This window comes from Oncorhynchus tshawytscha, linkage group LG02, assembly GCF_018296145.1.
Source record: "Oncorhynchus tshawytscha isolate Ot180627B linkage group LG02, Otsh_v2.0, whole genome shotgun sequence".
NCBI lineage: Eukaryota > Metazoa > Chordata > Actinopteri > Salmoniformes > Salmonidae > Oncorhynchus > Oncorhynchus tshawytscha.
The window spans coordinates 46,365,310-46,382,904 of NC_056430.1; the positions used below are offsets into that span (position 1 = coordinate 46,365,310).

The 17,595-nt window shown below is 45.3% G+C and overlaps 1 protein-coding gene across 4 annotated transcripts in view; it reads right to left on the reverse strand.

The window, feature by feature from the left end:
- Positions 1-584: 584 nt before the first annotated feature.
- The window catches only part of erc2 (ELKS/RAB6-interacting/CAST family member 2), a 69,003-nt gene continuing 51,992 nt past the window's right edge, over positions 585-17,595 (reverse strand). For 3 of the 4 annotated variants that reach the window (XM_042299935.1, XM_042299945.1, XM_042299928.1), the window contains 9 exons: positions 14,848-15,083; positions 10,323-10,334; positions 9,610-9,742; positions 9,205-9,365; positions 8,786-8,933; positions 7,700-8,356; positions 3,270-3,334; positions 2,964-3,161; positions 585-2,723 (listed from right to left, as the gene is read on the reverse strand). In XM_042299935.1, the coding sequence (XP_042155869.1) occupies positions 3,308-3,334; positions 7,700-8,356; positions 8,786-8,933; positions 9,205-9,365; positions 9,610-9,742; positions 10,323-10,334; positions 14,848-15,083 (1,374 nt within the window). In that variant the 3' untranslated portion in view covers positions 585-2,723; positions 2,964-3,161; positions 3,270-3,307. The remainder of the gene's footprint in view (positions 2,724-2,963; positions 3,162-3,269; positions 3,335-7,699; positions 8,357-8,785; positions 8,934-9,204; positions 9,366-9,609; positions 9,743-10,322; positions 10,335-14,847; positions 15,084-17,595) is intronic. The other variant, XM_042299941.1, reaches the window with a different exon arrangement.

Genomic DNA, 17,595 nt, shown 5'->3' on the forward strand with positions numbered 1-17,595 from the left:
TCTGTGAGAAGACTAAGGTGTGTGTGTGTGTGTGTGTGTGTGTGTGTGTGTGTGTGTGTGTGTGTGTGTGTGTGTGTGTGTGTGTGTGTGTGTGTGTGTGTGTGAGAGAGAGAGTCTCAAAATAGATTTCTCACACTGCAACAGGAATGTAACATGAGCTCTTCTAAATGAGAATGGAATCATTTTCTCAGTCCTTTCCTTTGGCCTGTGTCTCATGGTTTCTCAGGCCAGACTATCCTTCGTGAGAACAGACAGGGAATGTTGCTTGCTGCTAAGGAGTTTTTTCTTGTACAAAACAGAGGAAAGTCACATACGTCAGGCCACACACTGAATAAGGGTTTTCTCTATCCTTTGGACAGTTAGAAAAATTAAATAAAACATGTATTTTTATCCTCAATATTTTTTGTTACTGACAATATTCTGACCACACATAGACAGACACACTACATAGATCTTTCTGTCTCTCTCTCTCTCTTCTCTCTCTCTCTCTCTCTCTCTCTCTCTCTCTCTCTCTCTCTCTCTCTCTCTCTCTCTCTCTCTATATATATATATATATATATATATATATATATATATAATATGTATACGATATGAACGAGGCACAGGCCACCTTGTTGAGAAGGACAAAACGAGTCACTAGGTTTGGATTTGGGTTAGCACAGACTGCTGAAAGAGAAGAAGAAAGGGGAGATGAAGAAGATGAGGAGGAGGAAGGAGGCAGTCAATGAGCAGGAGAGACGGCTGTAAAGGTATGGCAGGAAATCTCATGGGTGTCCATGGATGGCATCAAACATATAAAATCTATAGCCTCCTTGCACCATTTCCTCAGAGTCTCTCCAGCTGATTCTATGTACAACACAGTCTTCTACAGTTTATAAGCACATCAGGTTTTGGGATCAACTCCCTATTGAATGACATGGATGCACAATGTCCAATGGCCATGTCTCTCAGCTGTTTCTCTGGTTGGACACCATGTTGTGTGAGCACCAGTGATCTAAAAGCACCATTAGAAGTATCCCTGCAACAGGGGAGGAGGAGGTGCATAGGTGCATATCACGCTGAGAAACACATTATAACAACGGAATCTGATTGGTGTATGTTCTGAATAGACCACTCTGATTGGTACTCATGCTGCTTTAATACATCTAAACACTTTTTGATTGGTGCCCTTGACTTATGACTGGATTCAAAGTGGCATTATTAGTTCTGACGTCTGCATAGATTGGAGTTCTGACTGCATCTGGTTCAACTGAGGTAACAGGAGAGATACACAGATTGCAGCCCTAAGCCCAAAGTCCCTGCGACACCCCCAGGACAGGGCCCTGCCCATAAGGCCATGCCAGACTCCACATTTTAACAGCACAAGGAAACCTTCAGTAGTCGAGGCAAGGACCGTGGCTGCCCATTGGTCAGATTAGAGCTCTAGTGGCTGTTTTGTTCAGATAAGAGCTCTTCCTTGTTATGATTCACTTTGCACAAAGCACTCATAGCCATGGTCTAGCACTGCAAATGAAACACACTCAACAGATAAAAATAAAATGAAAATAAGTAGCACAACATCACTTTTAGAGACACAGCAAAGGAACTTCCTCTGAAGTAGGTTAGCTGTTAATGCAAATGTGAACTAAAGCTGTAACTGTACGGCACTTCATTAAATATGCGGAAAGAGAGCAGGCTATCTCTGACAAAGAGAAAACAACTAAACACAACATAGTAAAAGAAGCACTGTGAAGCTGCTGTGGTAGACTGTCAGTAGGGTGGAGCCTGCCAGGCAGGGGAGCCAATCATAGTCAGCCGGGGGTCAGCAGGGTGGGGAAAATCAGGTAAACAGGGTGGAGCCAGTCAGGTGAACCAATCAGAGAAAGGACTGTTGATACAGAGGAACTAATCAGGTGAAAAGCTCAGGTAAACAAAGCAGGCGGAGACAGGAGAGTGGACCAATTAGATGCAGGTTGGTGAGAACGGGGGAGCAAGCCAGGACTGGGTTCAGTACATTTTTACGTTCTGGAACGTTCCATTGAACAGAAACAGTGCTGTACTGAATGACTGCTGTCAGCATGGCCACTGCCCATTAAATACGTCACTCATTGCTTCAAGCCACACCCACCCAAACGGGAGGAAACGTACCTAGAAGTCTGTTCAAGAACGTACAAGAATGTTTTGGGGAAACGTTTTGTTCAGTACAAACCGTTCCGCAACGTAGCAAATGTTCAATTGAACTGAACGCACCTCATGTAAACAGGGCAGAGCCAGTCGTTAGATCTTAGCCAGGTGGGTGAAGAGTACAGCTAGTCTTATGAGAGTGGGTGGGGCTCTGTAGGGACGTCAGGTGACAGACAGGTTAGCTGAGCAACTTGACAACTATACCAGAGTGGCTGTGTGAGTTTGGCTGTGTGAGCAGAACCACGGAGCTGAGACCAGACAGCTCAGATATCTGTCTGTCTGTCTGTCTGTCTGTCTGTCTGTCTGTCTGTCTGTCTGTCTGTCTGTCTGTCTGTCTGTCTGTCTGTCTGTCTGTCTGTCTGTCTGTCTGTCTGTCTGTCTGTCTGTCTGTCTGTCTGTCTGTCTGTCTGTCTGTCTGTCTGTCTGTCTGAGTGGGACCCAGTCTGTCCAACCCAGTCTAACTTCACAACACCTATGTGTCTGCAGGAAGACTCCTCCTCCCCAGAGTCACTCTTTTAGAGCTGTAGCTTCCCCTCTTCACATGATGGCTCTTCAGTCACCTGTAAAAACACACACAATAGTACAATCAGCACTACGGTCGTTACTGTCCACTTACAGTGATCGTCGACTGAACACTAACCAGTAACTCACAGTGCTTTATTCTACATCTATAAATGTATCCTGATTGGAACATTCCTGGAATCAGGAAAGAATAAGCATTTCTCAAAAACCTGGGAATTTTGCAACCCTAAAGAGGACTCTCCAAATTAAGTGGGTCTGAATCTAAAACTGGGTTGTACCTCAACTATCAGTCTCCTCATCTGGCCCTCCCACCTGCTTCATCCCTCCTCTTCCTCCTCCTCCTCCTCCTCATCAAAAAATAAAAATAAAGGCCCCATTGAAGTGTGGATTATATGGTGGTAACAAAAGGTTGGTAGGTAGTCAATGTATTTCTGCATCATGGAATGGCTGTGCTCCTCCAATAGTAACTGAATCACCTACAGACGAGAGGGGAGGGAGAGTTACTTATCAGTCAGCAAAACATGTTTTTACCACAGCACACTGCTAACACAGAAAAGGCAGGAAGTTGTTTCAAAACATCTCACCCCTCCGAACGTCAGAGCTTTGGTTGTCATGGACACGATTACGCCCAAATGCCCTCCTCGTCATCCTATCGGTGACGGTGTTATATGGCCGGCAGAGAAGGTCAGCAGGAAGTGAAGAGAGTAGAAAGAAGTTAGTATAAGTCAAAGGTTATGTATTAGTCAACGAGGGGATATGCATTCTATGGAAAATAATGAATGACGTGGAATGCGTGTTCCTCGACGCACCGGCTATAGCTCCGTAGTGATCCTGTACAAAAAATGATAACAGCTTAAAACTGCTGTAAAAGCGCAGTAACTGCAGTCGACTGTGGTATTTTGGACTGAGCAATTGCAGAATTACTGCAGTTGAACAGCAGTTATACTGCGCTGTAAAAAAAAATGTTATTTTGAACGGAGTATTTGCAGCATACTGCATTTATACAGCACTCTAACTGCAGTTATACTGCACACTAACTGCAGTTATACTGTAGTGTACTGCAGTTATACTGCTCTTTGACTGCAATATATTTTTCGTAAGGGTGAATTACCATGAATAAGAACTGTCGAAACAGAAAATTATTGCAGGATGTCCAAGGATATGCAGTAACACATTTGCCACTAGAAACATTCAAATGAAGTAGTTAACAATTTTGTTTGATATTTACAGTAGTTGCCTTGATAACCAAACAAACAGCCTTGCTAGTTTAGCTAACCAAATCATAAATCCATGCTTGGTATCATGAAAATCAAATTCCACAATGCCAATAATGTTTTCAAACGTATAACATTTAAGTGCTAACGCCCGAGAAGCCGGTGTTTGAAGGATATATTGGCACGGGTGTTGTTAAGCCCGAGACCAATGTTACCAACATATTCAAATTATGATTGACATGTTTTAATAAAAAAAAATGAATTCTGATTAATTTATTCATACTATTTCATCCTTCCACAAGATATAGTCCTGAAACAAATCTAAGGTTGCTATCCCAGCCGGTTGGTCGTTCGTTCTATTGGTTCGGTTGCCAGAGACACGACCAAGTCATTCAGTCTTTTTGTTCTATATATATGGATGTGACCCAGTCTTTCATTCTAAATGTTCCATTGCCATACTGGCTGGTAACGTTCTTGTCCCTTAATTGCTAGCTAGCCTACTACGGCTAACTTATAGTCAAATCCAACAGTGCAGACAGAATAACAACAGTTGCTGCATTTGTTGAAGATGTTTTAAGGTGATATTTATTTGGATACATCCATAACAATGAGCTAATGAATCACAATTTTGCCTAGCATAGAAAATATGCTCTCTCGTTAGGACACTGTTGTTCTGAAGAGTTAGCCAATAACACAGCTAACACAATAACTTCAAACTGAAGCTGGAAAGACTGCAAACTAGCTGTACTTCATTTTACCTTTTTTTCATTTCACATTTCTTTGTATATATTGGTCTATAAAAAAGTGATCAGATGAAGCAGATGCTAAACTACAGGACTGTTTTGCTATCACCGACTGGAACATGCTCCGGGATTCTTCCGATGACATTGAGGAGTTCACCACATCAGTCACTGGCTTTAACAATAAGTGCATTGAGGACGTCGTCCCCACAGTGACAGAACATACCCCAACCAGAAGCCATGGATTACAGGCAACATTCGCGCTGAGCTAAAGGGTAGAGCTGCCGCTTTCAAGGTGCGGGACTCTAACCCAGAAGCTTACAAGAAATCCTGCTTTGCCCTGCGACGAACCATCAAACAGGCAAAGCGTCAATACAGGGCTAAGATTGAATCACACTACATCGGCTCCGACGCTCGTCTTATGTGGCAGGGCTTGCAAACTATTACAGACTACAAAGGGAAGCACAGCCGCGAGCTGCCCAGTGACACAAGCCTAGCTGATGAGCTAAATCACTTCTATTCTCACTTCGAGGCAAGCAACACTGAGGCATGCATGAGAGCATCAGCTGTTCCGGACGACTGTGTGATCACGCTCTCCGTAGCCGACGTGAGTAAGACCTTTAAACAGGTCAACATACACAAGGCTGCGGGGCCAGAAGGATTAACAGGACGTGTGCTCCGGGCATGTGCTGACCAACTGGCAGGTGTCTTCACTGACATCTTCAACATGTCCCCGATTAAGTCTGTAATACCAACATGTTTCAAGCAGACCACCATATTCCCTGTGCCCAAGAACACAAAGGCAACCTGCCTAAATGACTACAGACCCGTAACACTCACGTCCGTAGCCATGAAGTGCTTTGAAAGGCTGGTAATGGCTCACAACACCATTATCCCAGAAACCCTAGACCCACTCCAATTTGCATATCGCCCAAACAGATCCAAAGATGATGCAATCTCTATTACACTCGACCCTGATCTTACCCACCTGGACAAAAGGAACACTTATGTGAGAATGCTATTCATTGACTACAGCTCAGCATTCAACACCATAGTGTCCTCAAAGCTCATCACTAAGCTAAGGATCCTGGGACTAAACACCTCCCTCTGCAACTGGATCCTGGACTTACTGACGGGCCGCCCCCAGGTGGTGAGGGTAGGTAGCAACACATCTGCCACGCTGAACCTCAACACTGGAGCTCCCCAGTGTTGCGTGCTCTGTCCTCTCCTGTACTCCCTGTTCACCCACGACTGCATTGCCAGGCATGACTCCAACACTATTATTAAGTTTGCAGGTAACAGTGATAAGCCTGATCACCGACAGCAACAAGACAGCCTATAGGGAGGAAGTCAGAGACCTGGCCGGGTGGTGACAGAATAACAACCTATCCCTCAACATAACCAAGACTAAAGAGATTATTATGGACACACGGGAAAGGAGGACCGAGCACTCCCCCATTCTCATCAACAGGGCTGTAGTGGAGCAGGTTGAGAGCTTCAAGTTCCTTGGTGTCCACATCAACAACAAACTAGAATGGTCCAAACACACCAAGACAGTCGTGAAGAGGGCACAAGAAAGCCTATTCCCACTCAGGAAACTAAAAAGATTTGGCATGGGTCCTGAGATCCTCAAAAGGTTCCACAGCTGTAACATGGTTGCATCACTACCTGGTACGGCAATTGCTTGGCCTCTGACTGCAGGGCACTACAGAGGGTAGTACATCACTGGGGCTAAGTACCACCCAGTACATCACTGGGGCTAAGCTGCCTGCCATCCAGGACCTCTACACCAGGCGGTGTCAGAGGAAGGCCCTAAAAATGGTCAAAGACCCCAGTCACCCCAGTCATAGACTGTTCTCTCTACTATCACATGGCAAGCGGTACCGGAGTGCCAAGTCTCGGACAAAAAGGCTTCTCAGCTATTTTTACCCCCAAGCCATAAGACACCTGAACAGGTAATCAAATGGCTAACAGGACTATTTGCATTGTGTGCCCCCCAACCCCTCTTTTTACGCTGCTGCTACTCTGATTATCATATATGCATAGTCACTTTAACTATACATTCATGTACATACTACCTCAATTGGGCCGACCAACCAGTGCTCCCGCACATTGGCTAACTGGGCTATCTGCATTGTCTCCCACCCACCACCCGCCAACCCCTCTTTTACGCTACTGCTACTCTCTGTTCATCATATATGCATAGTCACTTTAACCATATCTACATGTACATACTACCTCAATCAGCCCGACTAACCGGTGTCTGTATGTAGCCTCGCTACTTTTATAGCCTGTCTTTTTACTGTTGTTTTATTTCTTTACCTACCTATTGTTCACCTAATACCCTTTTTGCACTATTGGTTAGAGCCTGTAAGTAAGCATTTCACTGTAAAGTCTACACCTGTTGTATTCAGCGGAAGTGACAAATAAACTTTGATTTGATTTGATATATCCATAAAAATGATGCCAGCTGATTCATGATTTTGACTGGCTGAGAAACACTGCCTTCCTCTCTCTCTCGTCCCGACTCCCAAGCCCTACACGTTCATTACTATGGAACAGTTGGAGATCTAATTTGAATATTGAAAGAGTAAGGTTTATACAAATCTCAGCCATTGAAAACTACATTTTAGTTTAAAAAAACGTGAGATAATGCTTTTTATAGTGGAGATAAAGTTTATAATTTCAATTCCTGGTGAAATATTGGATTGAGCAGTCAGAAGGAACAAAGTAAATACGCATTTTAACGTCCTAGGTTTTGCCGGTGGTAAATTCTGCAATAGACACTGGGTGGAATGCGCTTTTAACCAATCAGCATTCAGGATTAGACCCACCTGTTGTGTAAGTAAGAATGAACTATAATCATTGAACTCTACCGTGCTGATATACCATGTGGTGTAAGGAAATAATGCACAAAAGTACTTCACAACTGAATAGGGTGCCATTTGAGACACCATGTAGATTTAGACCCACAATGCAACACTCTAGCTATTAGACCACCACACCACGGAGAGGACAGTTGCGGGCCCTGATTGTAAACACAACAGAGAGAAATCTGACCTGGTCGGGGGAGGGGCGATGGCCGGCATGGGGGGGTCCTCTGGCAGGCCCTGGTCCTCCGCGGTGGTGTGGAGGCGGGTGGCGGGGGTGCCCGCCGTGCTGTTGCGGAGCGTGTGGAGGGTGGTGGGGGTGCTGCTGGGGATGTGGGTGCTGGGGGTGGGGGCTTGCAGAGGGGGCCGTGGGGGTGCTGCTGTGGATGCTGTTGTGGGTGCTGTTGGGGGTGCTGTTGTAGGTGGGGGTGCTGCTGCTGTGTTGGAGGCCCATGGGGGTGCTGTCCTGGGTGGGCGTGTTGTTGTTGTGGGTGTGGGTGCTGCGCTTGCTGCGGGTGCTGGGGCCGTGGTTGGTGTTGTTGGTGCTGAGGCGGAGGCTGTTGGGGATGCCCCTGTGGATGCTGCTGTGGATGAGGGGGTACTGCTGTTGAGGCTGCTGGGGGTGCGGGTGTTGTTGGGGTGGGGGCTGGGGGTGCTGGGAGTGTGGGGCATGGGGGTATGGAGGCTGTTGCTGCTGTTGGGGGTTAGGAGGGTGCTGATACTGTGGCTGGGGGAGCTGAGCCTGGGGGCCCGGGTGGGGTTGCTGGGGTTGGGTGTGGTGAGGAGGATGGGGGTGGTAGTGGTCGTCTTCATAGTTGTCAGAAATCAGCTTCATCCTGCTCTGTGTCTGTGGAACAAAACACAAACATGTCAGTGCTACAATTAACACGAGAGACCAAACACTGACTTAGTCATTATGAGAACCTAATGACAAGGAATGTATCTAGTTAGAAGAGAGAGAGTAGCAACTAAGTAGTTGAAATAAAGGTTAAAACGGACCACTGCTGCTATCGTGAGCAAGTCCTTCATGCAAGATATACATGTTGGATCTCCTGTATACATAAAGGCAGGGTTGGGGTCAATTCCATTTAAATGCAGTCAATTCAGGAAGATAACTGAAATTCTAATTCAAATTTAAAATACTATTTAATGAGAAAGAAAGGGAATTGGAATTTTAATTTTACTTACTAAATTGACTTAATTGAAATGGAATTGACATCAACCCTGAATAATGGTTGAATACAAGGTCCACCTGCGTTTTGTCACCAGTCCTGACCTGCTGTTTGAGTTGGTGCATCAGTCTGTCCTTCTCCCTCTTCAGAGCCAAAACCTCTTCCTGGGTCTTCTTCTTCCCAGAGGCAGACAGCTCTAGCAGAGCAATGTTAGCGTCCTTCTCACTGATAGCTGCCAACAGGGCCTGTTGCCTGAGGAGAGAGAGGAAGAGTGAGAGAGTGAGAGAGAGAGGGAGAGCAAGAGATACAGAGAGAGGGGAAGGGAGATCAATCCAAAGATTGATCATGAGATGGCTTTAAAGCATTCACAAGGCCAAGCGAGTTCTGCTTTATATTATTGTACTACATTAATGATTTGACCATAGCCCCTCTTGAAAACCCTAAATGAATATAACACGAATATCAAGAATATCAATAGTTTTCATTGCTCTGCTAATGTACAGTATGATTTCCTGTGGCATACTTCATTTCCAGGATCTCCTCCAACTGTTTCCTGCGCTCCTGCCTCATGTTTGTCAGGTGACCGTCTCTCTCCTGCAGGGACTGCTGGGTAGACGAGAGGCGCTGCTTGGTAGCGTCCAGCTCCTGTCTGGTCCTCTCCAAGGTGTTCATCATCTCCTCCAGCTGATACACAAACAGAGGATGTGATTACTCTCTCTCTCTCTCTCTGTCTCTCTCTCTCTCTCTCTCTCTGTCTCTCTCTCTTTCTCTCTGTCTCTCACTCTCTCTCTCTGTCTGTCTCTCTTTCTCCTCTCTCTATATCCCCTCACTTTCTTTCGCTCCTCTACATGCACTACCATGTTAAACTATGATGAGAAATCTTTCTCTTTCTGTCTCACACACACATACTATACATATATAAGCACACCTTTACATGCTGTCCTGAGTCCATGGTGTTGTCCTTTCGAGGATCCCCCAATATCTGACCAGGCTTCTTGTCCCCTTGGGGGCCTAGTTTGAGGTTGGGACCCCCCTTCTTAGTAACTTGCTCCTTGGCCTGCCTGGATGGAGTACCACAGAGGAGGTCAGAGTTCAACCCCCTACAGTCATACTACCCATCTTTATACTGCACCACTACCAGGACAATTGATACCAATCGTTCCCGATTATGTCCCTTTGTGTTGGGGAAACAACTTTTGAGGCATTACTAATACTTTGTCTACTGCACGTTGTCTGTAGATACAGTATAACACATGAACAAGACACACAGAACTCCAACAGCATTACACACATATAAATGTTAAATACAAGGTGACTGTGAGACTCAACAGAAACAAGTAGAGATGGACACAACATACAACAGGAAACTCAGGATAGACATACAGGTACTGCCAATTACACTGACATGTTGATATAAAATCAATGAAAAACATTCTGGAGACGTACAGGAAACATAATACAGGAGACATAAATGAGACACAGATGAGACATAGACAAGTCCATGTTAATATGTTCAGAAATGACTCACAGGTTTAGGCAGCAAGAGTTAGATTGGAGGGGGGTAGTTGCACCTCTCAGGTGGAGGAATGGAGGTTTAGGGTGTTGGTGGGGGGGGCATGCCAAAAGGGGTTCGCTACTTACCTGGGTGCTAGGCTGCAGGTGGAGGAGAGGAAGAAGAGGAGGAGGAAGAGGAGGAAGGAGGGATGGTACGACAAGAGGAAGCAGCAGCGCACACAGGAGACAGGAGGAAAAGAGGAGGAGAAGAGTAAAAGAAACCATAGAAACGTTAGAATCATAACAGAAAAGAAGAATGACAACAGAGGACCCGACAACAGAGTCTATTCAGAGACAGACAGGGGAGATCATCATCATCAGAAGCACCAAATGAGAGTCAGTCACTGAAGGACACAGCAGGACACAAAGCTAATGCAGGATGCACAGGATACATCTTCTCCTCTGACAGCCAGGTTAGAACCCTGCCTGTGTATTAGCTGCTGGCTGCACAGCCTGTGAGTGCGGGCCGGGCATGCAGTCAGGACACCATCCGGGCTAGAGAGAGGGGGAGCGAGCGGGGGTAGGCTAGGAGGAGGGAGGGGGACAAGAGAGCTGGTATAGCTAGACAGCAAGGCGGAGAGGAGCCCAAGTGGGCAAGGCAGCAAGGGAACCAGTCAAGGGAGCCATGGCAGCCAGACAGACAGAGGGGTCCAAACAACTGACTGACACCCCTCTGGACCAAAACAAACCAGGCTCTGTGTGGGTTCAATAGAGGACATACAGACCCTACCTACTAAAGCAGCTCACTCATTGAGCAGGGCACACTTGACCTGGAGCACTGCAGCTCTAGTCATGCAGGCCAGGCTACTAGGCTGAGAGCTAGCCTTTACATCTGGCACAGCAAGCTGGGCAGGGGAGTGGGCAGGGGAGAGGGCAGGGCAGGACCGGGCAGGGGAGTGGGCAGGGCAGGGGAGAGGGCAGGGCAGGACCGGGCAGGGGAGTGGGCAGGGCAGGGGAGAGGGCAGGGCAGGGAGACCAAGGGAGAGCAGGGGAGAAGTCAGTGTAGAGAGGATGGGTTTCACTGTGAGTAGTAGGGTGGAGGTATTGAAGTATAAATTGTGAGGCTGGTTGTGGGGGAGGATGAGGGGGCAGGCGGGCAGATGGGGAGCTGGAATGAGCAGGGGAAGCAGCGTGCTCATGGCAGGAGAAGGACACAACTCTAAAGACCTTCCTGCTGTACACAAGCTACACCAAACAGCCAACACACAAAATAACACATAAAATGGTGTGTGTGTGTGTGTGTGTGTGTGTGTGTGTGTGTGTGTGTGTGTGTGTGTGTGTGTGTGTGTGTGTGTGTTGTGTGTGGTTATGGTATGTGTGTAAGGTACATGTACAATATGTGCATTTTCTACAGTACAGATCCTATAATGGTATTCTGTTGTAATGAGAGAACTCATGTTAAAGGATGGGAACAGGGCATGTATAATTGAAAAGGAATACATATGTTGTATATGCCAAAACGGACATATATGAGACATATACAGTATATGATATCATTATGGCTTGTATATGTACAATTGTATTTGTTAAATGTGTTTTTGAACATATGGGCAAGTTCATTATTAGTACAATATACTGTATGTTTCTGTTCATTCATACAGTACTACTACAGATGATTGATTAGTTTGTGATATAGTTAGTTTGGTCATACACAGTGCCGTCAGAAAGTATTCACACCCCTTGACTTTTTCAAATTGTGTTGTGTTACAGCCTGAATTTAAAATGGATTAAATGGCGTTTTGTTGTCATTGGCCTAAACACAACATCATGTCAAAGTGGAATTATGCTTTTCAACATTTTCACGAATTAATTAACCCCGTTGTTATGGCAAGCCTAAATAAGTTCAGGAGTACAAATGTGCTCAATAAGTCACAATAAGTTGCATGGACTCACTTTGTGTGCAATAATAGTGTTGAACATGATTTTTGAATGACAACCTCATCTGTGGACCCCTTACATACAATGATCTGTAAGGTCCCTCAGTCGAACAGTGAATTTCAAACACAAATTCAACCACAAAGACCAGGGAGGTTTTCCTATGTCTTGAAGAAGGCACAGTGATCCGAAACATTGGTGATTTACTCAATCAATGACTGGGAGTTTATATATAGAGTGTGCGACTCTCTTTATTTTTTATAGCTTATAGTTTATTCTCCGTTAGTCAGCACCTCTACATAAAATAATTTTCTCTGGGTGTGCGCCAGCTCATTTTTTATATTTGAGCATTCAATGTAAAAAAAAGTAAACATTGAATTCCCCTTTGAGCATGGTGAAGATATTAACTACACTTTGGATGGTGTATCAATACACCCAGTCACTACAAAGATACAGGCGTCCTTCCTAACTCAGTTGCTGGAGAGGAATGGGGACGGCAAGAAAGAAGCCTGTACAAAATACAAACATTCCCAAACATGCATCCTGTTTGCAACAATGCTCTAAAGTAATAATGCAAAAACTGTGGTAAAACAATACACCTTTTTGTCCTGAGTGTTATGTCTGGGGGAAAATCCAATACATTACTGAGTACCACTCTCCATGTTTCCAAGCATAGTGGTGGCTGCATCATGTTATGGGTATGCTTGTAAGTGTTAAGGACTGGGAAGTGTTTCAGGATAAAAAAAGAAACGCAATGGAGCTAAGCACAGGCAAAATCTTAGAGGAAAACCTGTTTCAGTCTGCTTTCCACCAGATACTGGGAGAGGAATTCACCTTTCAGCAGGACAATAACTAAAACACAAGGCCACATCTACACTGGAGTTGCTTACCAAGAAGTTATTGAATGTTCCTGAGTGACCGAGTTACATTTTCTACTTAAATCTGCTAAAAGATCTATGGCAAGACCTAAGAATGGCTGTCTAGCAATGATCAACAACTAATTGGACAGAGCTTGAAGAATTTTGAAAAGAATAATAGGCAAATGTTTCACAATCCAGCTGTAACCCAACACAATTTGGAATAAGTCAAGGGGTATGAATAATTTATAGGAGGCACTGTATAACATTCCTTTTTTTCCCATTCTCACCTTAGTTACTGAATCATAAAGGGTGTGCAGACAGACACGGGTGGAGAAACAGGTTGGAGACATGCACACAATGATACAAACGCATGCACATGCAACATAACACACACTCACACACAAAGCATGCACGCACACACACACGGAAACACACACACACACACATTCACACACACTCACACTCACACTCACACACACACACACACTCACACTCACACACAAAGCATGCACGCACACGCACACACACACGGACACACACACACACACACACACACACACACACACACACACACTCACACTCACACTCACACTCACACTCACACACAAAGCATGCACGCACACACACACGGACACATGGACACACACACACACACACACACACACACACAGATGCAGAATTTTGCAAAACTTCTGCCATGAAAGTTGCAAAACAGATCCAGTGATCTTTACATAACATGGACGAGCTGATGGGCTTCCAAATCAAACCAAAGAAATGAACAGATGAGAGCAGCAGAGAGCCCATAGCGTTGGTATAAAGATCTGTGGATCTCTCAGTCGTACAGACTGACAGCAGGCAGACCCGGACAGACAGACATACGGACAGGTGAGACCAGATGCAGGTGCAGTCGCAGTCGCAGACGTAAACCACGAGGGCAGCCGAGCTGAAGTGCCAGGGGCAGAGCACTCACTTTCCCAGGAAATCCCACACCATTCCCCCTATCTGCTGGGGGCAGCGGGGGCAGCGGAGGACACAGGGGGAGTGGGTCAGGGGGGGCTCTGCCACCGGGACCGTGGCGAGGGACAGGGCCGAGGCCGGGGCGAGGAAAAGGGGCAGAGTGAGGGGGGCTGGGCCAGGGGTAGAAGAAGGAGGATGAGAAGAGTAAAGTGGTGGGTAGATACAGAGAGAGAGAGAGGAAAGAGGGAGAGATAGTTGTAAGAAGAGGAAGAAAGAAAGAAAGGTGGAGAAAATGTTTAAGGGAGAGGAGGTGGATTGCCAGGAGTGAAGGGCAGCAGGAAAGAAGACATGGAGACACGGAGAGAGGAAAAAGGAAAGGTTGGCGTGAACAAGGAACATTTAAAAGAGGAAGATTTGGGAAAAGACGGTAAAGAAGAACAAAAACACTGTTAATTAATCCAACAGTCACATCATGAGTTTGGCACACGGAATATAATGGCACCGTATCACCGCCAGGGGCTGCTCATGAGACAATAATTTACAGTTTGACCCACCTTGAGTGTCAGAACAGACCCTTTTCTGCAGTATTTTACATGACCACTTGGGTTCTTACTAAAATGGCCAATCCAAAGTCTAAAGATGAAATGTTTGGTTCATTAATGCTCTATGAACTATAAGTAGGACACAGGTTGCCGCCATTGGCCAGTACAGAACCCAGGCAGGGCAAAACATAGGAGGGCATGGATGGACACCAGAGCAGCACAGTCACAGACTCACAGGATGATGTAACACCTAATAAACCATCAACACCAACAATAACAACAACAGGATGAGCGACTATGTCAACTGCACAAGACCACGTGCACATAGAAAGCTCACTTACACAGAGGAACAGAAACAAAACGTAGCAACGGTATTACCTCTCCAGCTCGGCGATCTTCTTGTCCTTGTCGTTCTTCTCGCTCTCTACCTCTCGGAGGATGGTTAGTAGCCTCTCCACCTCCGCCTGGGCCTTGCCAGACTCCTCCTTGTAGTAGGACACTTCCTTCTCCAGGAGCTTTACCCGCTGTTCCCGCTCCACGTAGTCTGGGTTCCCCCTGGAGCCCAGCCCCGCCATCTGCTGCTGCTGTTGGACCTCGTGGACCTCGTGGGCCTTCTGCATGGTCATAGCCGTGGGGAAACAGACACATACACACACACACACGCACGCACACACATGGACGCAAGTATGAACTCACACACACACACACACACACACACACACAGAAAAGGGAGAGAACACAGAACAGGCAAACTCCACAGTCAGTCAGTTTCTTATATGAACTACTCGTCTCCTCTCCTCTCCCTCTCCTCACTTCTCTTCTTTCGCTCGCTCTCTCCCTCTCTCTCTCTCTCTCTCTCTCTCTCTCTGACTATTTGAATAGAGCATAGCGAACAGGTGGCATCAGAACCACTACTGGCTCATCAGCTCTGACTGACTGTCATTTGTTCCATTAAACAGTCCCGTGATCACAACTGAAGGCTGCTTATGCCTGTTACTATATGCTAATGCTAACAGGAAATACAAGCGATATGGAAAAGTTGAGATTCGCAATTCTGTCATTAGTGTCATTAGTTTGCCTCCTAACAGACTCGCTGACCTCATGACAATAACTTTTTAGTAGCCAAAGCAGACTGTTTCCCATACACAGATTAATAAGCCTAGTCCTGGACAAAAGAGCACTTTCAAATGGAGATTCAACATTTAGCGTGAATTACTTTTAGTCCAGGAGTCAGCTTAATCTGGGTAAGCATCTCAGAGTACGAGTGCTGATCTAGGCTCCTCACCTGTCTATACGATCTTATTCCTTACGATTTAAAAGGTTAAACTGATCATAGATATGCACTCCTACTCTGGGATGCTTTGGGAATTTAGGCCCTGGTTATAATCACTAGGTATAATCACTGTCATCTCTCCTCTCTTATCCCTCCGGATAATCACACCGTATCACCTGTGGTGTGTCCAAGTCACTGAACTAGGATAGGGTTTTGACCATCATACAGTACAAATTGAACAGCTCGAGTCCTCTTCTAAACACACAAAACAGATCAGAAGTAGACGTCACCTCTGAGACATCGTATGGCCACGCTGACAGTCACAGAGCCACACCACAGACCCAACACAAGAGCTAATGCAACGAGAGAGCATACTGTATCCAGACAAACATACGCCACCACAGTAAGCCACTTCAACCACTGCCAATGTTAGAAGGGCAACATTATGCCTCTATTGAATTGACCACTTATCAACGTGTAGACAGTGAAGCGAGCCAAACAGTGACGATAAAACAAAGCATGCGATACTCAGGAGGACCAATCACAGCATGCAAAGCAAGTCCAACGCGGCAGGGAAGACAGTCTTTGCAATGCTTTCCCCATGAAGAGAGTCAGGTCAATCCAGCAGTGACAGCAAGTGACATATTTCAAGCATGAGGAGTAAGGTCAGAACTAATCGTTTGGGGGAATCTAATGCTCTTAGCTGCGGGTGGGGTTTTGGTGCGTACCTCTAACTGACATGAGAATTGAGAGTGAATCCCAAATGGCACCCTATTCCCTACAGTGTACTACCCTATAGGCCCTGGTCAACGGTAGTGCAGTATAGGGAAAGGGTGCTGTTTGGAACACACAGTATGCACGGCCTATTGCTACGCTAACATTGGTTAGTTATTAAATCCAAGTTTGTTTGAACAGAGTTGTACAGAGCTGATGGATATCTTGGTATCTTACTATTAATCATAAGTCATGATGACGGATGTGAGAACACGATAGAAGAAGAAGAAACTGTCCATAACTTTCAGCTAATTTTCTCTTTTTTTTTTTGTTGCTAGGACTATTTGTAAGAAAATCACATTATACCACCATTGCACTGGTCTTAAAACAATTACTTCTTACACAGACCAAGGGTCGAGCATCAACAATAGAGTAGGCCTGCTATCAAGACACAAAAGAAACTAGCCCAAACTGTATAGTCATACAGACATCGAGCAATGCTTAGCTAAGAAAAATGCTAAGCTAAATGCTAAGTGAAATGCTAGGCTTAAAGTGGAACTGACAGCTTTTTAACTACTTTACAGATATGAAACAAACAGACAATCATAATATCAGTAAAGAAAATATCAAATTCCCAATTTATGCTACAAAACCAACTATATATGAGAGTTTTGAAAAATAGGTTCTATTTGACTTAACATTCCAATGACGTACAGTAAAGCCTTGTTGGCAGAATAGACCGTTGTTGTTCAATGCATGATTCATATAATTCACCAATACACAGCTTGGTAGTCCAACAAATATTGCTATTAGTTTTTAAATCACAGCTGGCCTGGTAAATTGTTTGCTGCCTCCATTCGGGATGCACTGTTTCAGTTTCAATTACTCTATTTTGGACAAAAATTAATGTAACTAAGGCTGGGAATGTCAATACAATCAAACGAGCAAAAGGCAATTGATCACAAGTCAGTCATAACTTGGTAAATAGGCTAGCGTATCTATTTATGTAGCAAGCTAAAAACACGCAGTCTAACATTAGCTAGATAGCTAGCTAGCTGCTAGGAGGATGTCATGTCATTGGAGGAGAGGGTCTGACATGCTCCCCTCATATCGTTTTTCGGTGGCTATACAAAGCTAGA